General features: G+C 38.8%; 1 protein-coding gene across 12 annotated transcripts in view; it reads right to left on the reverse strand.

Moving 5' to 3' along the window:
• Positions 1-5000, reverse strand: part of fgd (faciogenital dysplasia) — a 71211-nt gene that overhangs the window by 21288 nt on the left and 44923 nt on the right. For all 12 annotated transcript variants that reach the window (XM_079637012.1, XM_079637011.1, XM_079637014.1 and 9 more), the window contains one exon: positions 577-672. In XM_079637012.1, coding sequence (XP_079493138.1) covers positions 577-672 — 96 coding nt within the window. The remainder of the gene's footprint in view (positions 1-576; positions 673-5000) is intronic.

A 5000-nucleotide genomic window follows, 5' to 3' on the forward strand; every position in this document is an offset into this window, starting at 1 on the left:
CACGGCTTTTGAAATGATGACTCATACCTAGCAACGGGGTCAACCACACCTCCTCACTAAGATAGGATTTTCCATCTATTCCTTGCTCAGAGTTCACTGAAAATGTTCTGGAATCACTTCTAAGCTAAAACTCCTGGCAAGGAATTTTTAGGTTAAGTTAGGAGCTCTCTGAGAGGATTCTCAGAATCTTTAGGGATACGGGCCCAGTATCTCGTGTTGCTCATCACTACCTGCACGTTCCATCAGTCCAGCGGTAATGCCAATCTGTCATTTATTTCACCACTATGGCCCATTTACTGTCCTATCTTCCTAATCTTACTGCCTTTTGCACTACATTTGTACTTTGTAAATAGATTTCTATTGTGTTATTGACTGTACGTTTGTTTATTCCTCATGTGTGTAACTCTGTGTCGCAGTTGTAAATGAGAACTTGCTCTCAACTGACCTACTGACCTACCTGGTTAAATAAAGGTGCAAAAAAATAATGAAAAAAATTTATTATTTAAAAAAAAAACAGGAAACAGAGCTAATGATTTGTGTGTGTGTGTTGTGTGTGTGTGTGTGTGTGTGTGTTACCTGGTCCAGCAGGTTCAGTCGTTTCACATACGCTTCTTCTGTTTGAAGCAACTCTTTAGCAATATTCAACAGCTTCTGAGACTCAGACTGCAAACCCTGAGAGAGAGAGAGAGAGAGAGAGAGAGAGAGAGAGAGAGAGAGAGAGATTTTATACACAAGGATTCAGCATAAAAATAAAAAAAAACTCCAGAAATCTCTGAAATCATTGAAAGAAACAAGTGAGAAAAAGAGTCTTCAGGATCTGCTTTACAGAGACAATACTCAGTCTAAACTGGAAAAACACAAAACTGCAACTGTGTGCACGGTGTGTGTGTGTGCGTGTGTGTGTGTGTGTGTGTGTGTGTGTGTGTGTGTGTCTGTGCGTGCTCTTGTTTTGGTGATTCATGAGGACACAAATCCTTTATAATGAAGTGTAATACACTGTTATTACAACTTAAACATGGTTTATGAGGACATTTCATGAGTCGTGTGTTTGTGTGTGTGTGTGTGTGTGTGTGTGTGTGTGTGTGTGTGTGTGTGTGTGTGTGTGTGTGTGTGTGACCACTGAAGCCTGACAGGAAAGATCAACTGTAGACGCTGTCAATCAGTGGGCAAGTGTGACAGTGTGGCTTTTTTAACACAGATAAAAATTGGGTTTTGCGCTGTATTTACACACACACACACACACACACACACACACACACACACACACACACACACACACACACACACACACACACACCTGTCTGGCGCAGTCTGAAGCCGGACTCTCATCTGTCGTCCTCTTTGGAGTTGCGCTGAATCGTTCTACAAACCCCGCTCTAGAATCTCTATTGCGCCGCAGCGGTGTAGCGTATAATGACGTAAGATCTCTGGTCAAATAAATATCTGATATATCATTGGTTAAAAACGTAAACAAGCCTCCACGTGCTGGCGTCATCATAACGTTAACATGCCGAGACGAGACGTCAGACCTCATTTAATCCGGAACGGACAAAACAGCACACATTAAAGGGCACCTATTATGACATTTAAAATGTTCCTAATGTTGTTTAGGGAGTCCCCAACAGTTTTACATGCATGCAATGTCAAAAAACACTTTTGTTTTCGTATAATATGCATTCATTTTTACCTGATTTGCTCACCGACTCCCAAATGATTCGTTTAACGACTCGTTTTTCCAAACCCCGCCTTTGCGCGACGCTACTCTGCCTTGATTGGTCAGATGACCCAGCAGTGTTTACAGTTTAACACGGAGTACAATGATGCTTTTATCAATTAAATCGTGTTATAATAATGATTATAGTCCACTGCTTTGTAGTTTGTAGTAAAAAACTAAAAATAAGATAAAGAATTTAATGTTATGTTAGCGAGCATAGCCCAGAGTTCATATTGTAAAAGCACAATCAGTCTTTATTTGCATTTGCAATATATGCATAAACATAACGTTTTTACAAAAAAAAATGCAGTTACGTTACTACGAGGTATTACTCTATTCTTTAAGACAACTCCGAAAACAACGACAAACACTTCACATATCTCAATACAATTGTCATTGAAGACCTAGAAGCTAAACGGTGCTTACACAACAAACAAAATCATTATTAAGCATGCTACATAAAACATAAAAGCAACAATTATTAATAACACTTACAGGTTGTGATACGGAGGAGGAAGCTGATGCAAATACACCAGGAACTGAACCTTCCTTCAATATCAGCCGTCTCGCGAATCCAAGTTTGATTGCATTTAAAAAGCAATCGTCTTCAAAATGGCGCGAACAAAGCACAAGGCTCGGACTATACTTCTGTGGTATAGTTGTATATATGAATTGTAGCCACTTAGTCTTCAAATGCTCCTCCATGGGCAGATCGCACTTCAGAACACAGCGTCTCGTCGCCATGATGTTTCCCTGCTGGCCTTGGAGCGCAATAAGTGGGCGTATCGTATTCAAATAACTTGACAAGTTGACGTCATCTAGTCAGAGAAAAAGCTTCGGTCTTCTAACGATTCATAAAAATGACTCAGAGTCGACTCTTACTTTTGAAAGACAATAACTTTGTATACGGTGCACTTTCATATTTCAAACTTTGCAGGATGTTTTTGTTCACTTAGATCTATGTTACACACTACATGAAAGGTACATCTCAAAATTCCATAATAGGTGCCCTTTAATACCAGAAAGCAGTAGAGACGCTTCTCGTGGATCGATCCGAGCGGCTGCAGAGATGTAATGTTTTCTGGCTCTGCAAGACGGGGTAATCTCAGTGTCAGCTTTTGTAACAGACATCACAATGTCTTGAATAAATACAAATACTGTGAACAAGATATATCGTAGATCAAATTGTCTGGGATGAATAGAGTAGGCTATCTCAGAATCATCAGGATACCGTCGACATGATGACAGAACTGTGTTGTAGTCGCGAGTACACCCGAGTCCTGTGCAATTATTCTTGCCTCACTAAATGCCGCAAAGTGTCCTCCTTTTAGATGTTATGGAACTGGCCACCCAAACACACACACACACGCGCACACACACACACACACACACACACACACACACACACACACACACACACACACACACACACACACACACACACACACACACACACATCAAAATGCTAACATGTGGCTTGTTTATTCATTTTATTTGTTTTAAGGATATAGACTATGCATTATATCTTAAAGGGGTGTATATCTTACAGCTTACGGTCCTGAAACCTGTACACACACACACACACACACACACACACACACACACACACACACACATACACATACACACACACACACACACACACACACACACACACACACACACACAAACAACCTCACGGCTCTGGACGTTACAAATAAACATCTAGATCTATGTAGATAAGCACATATAACTTTCTTATTATACAAGTCAACATTATTTTTGTGTTAATTAACCATATTTGATCAATCTTAAAGGGGTGGTAGAATATGATTTCACTTTTCTAACTTTAGTTAGTGTGTAATGTTGCTGTTTGATCATTGAACATCTAGTGAAAAGGGCATTATACCACCCCTTTAAACGTGTGTGTGTATATGTGTGTATGTGTATTTGTGTGTGTGTGTGTGTGTGTGTGTGTGTGTGTGTGTGTGTGTGTGTGTGTGTGAGCCCGAGCTGTTTCTCTCTCTCTCTGTAGCAGAAATGGTTTCCACCTGATGCCAGTAATGAATGCCCTGCTGTGATTGGCTGCTGGGAGGGGGAGGAGAGTATTAAACTGCATCATCATCAGAGCTGCTGGAGGCTGGACTGTGCAACAGCGTTGAGGACTCGTGGACAGTGTTGTGTGTCTCTGCCTCAGTTGTGTTCGGCCGACTGTAGTCGTTTTCTCTCCTTAGTCTCTTTCTGATCACTGTGATCGAGACTTAAAAGGCAGAAGTGAGTGTTAATGTTAATGATTATGTATTCTATGGTTTAATTCATCGGTTTTCCTCTTGGTTTACTTGAAATTAGCTAGTTAATCATTTATCTCTTTATTTGTGGGGTTAGTAGGGAGGCGGGTGCCATTTATTTTAAACTTGACTTTCTCCTGTTGATGTTAGCAAGGGAGTTCCTTATTTTGCGGTTCTCTAGTTTTTCTTTTCTTTTAGTCCCTCTGGGGTGTTTCGGGTCAAAAATGGCCCGAAGTGTTTAAATATATATATATTTTTTAAATCGTAGCTTCATCGGAATGGTCCGAAACTTGGTGACTTTATTGGTACTTGGTATATGAACAACCAAAAAAATTGGGGACAGGATTTGATAAGTCTAAGAGGTCGTAAAAAAAATAGTCACACTCGGGTCAAAAATGACCCCCACAGGAAATTAATGGGAAATTGTCAAAAATATGAAAATACAGAGTTTTTTTGTGCATACAATCTACAAATCAGCCAGGATGCAGAAAAAAAGGACTCAACAGTGAAGGGGTGAATCTCTAAAACATCAAGAGTGCAAAACAGACAAAAAACACACACACACACACACACACACACACACACACTTATACACACAAAAACACACGCACACACAAATGAACGCGTGTCATTCCAAAAGCTAATTTTGGGAAATGTGTCAAATAAAAGCAATTATTAATAGGGCTGTAACGATTAATCGCGATTAATCGAAATCCAAAATAAAAGTTTGTGTTTACATAATATATGTGTGTGTATTGTGTATAATTATTTTGTATATATAAATACACACACATGCATTTGAGAAATATTTGCATTTATATACTGCATATATATTTTTATATGATTTATATTACATATAAATAGAACTATTTTATATATAAATAACAAATTTTTATTAAATATATACATGCATGTGTGTGTATTTATATATACAAAATAATTATACACAATACACACACATTTATTATGTAAACACAAACTTTTATTTTGGATTTCAATTAATCGCGATTAATCGTTAC

The sequence above is a fragment of the Phoxinus phoxinus genome (assembly GCF_949152265.1).
Source record: "Phoxinus phoxinus genome assembly, chromosome: 15".
NCBI lineage: Eukaryota > Metazoa > Chordata > Actinopteri > Cypriniformes > Leuciscidae > Phoxinus > Phoxinus phoxinus.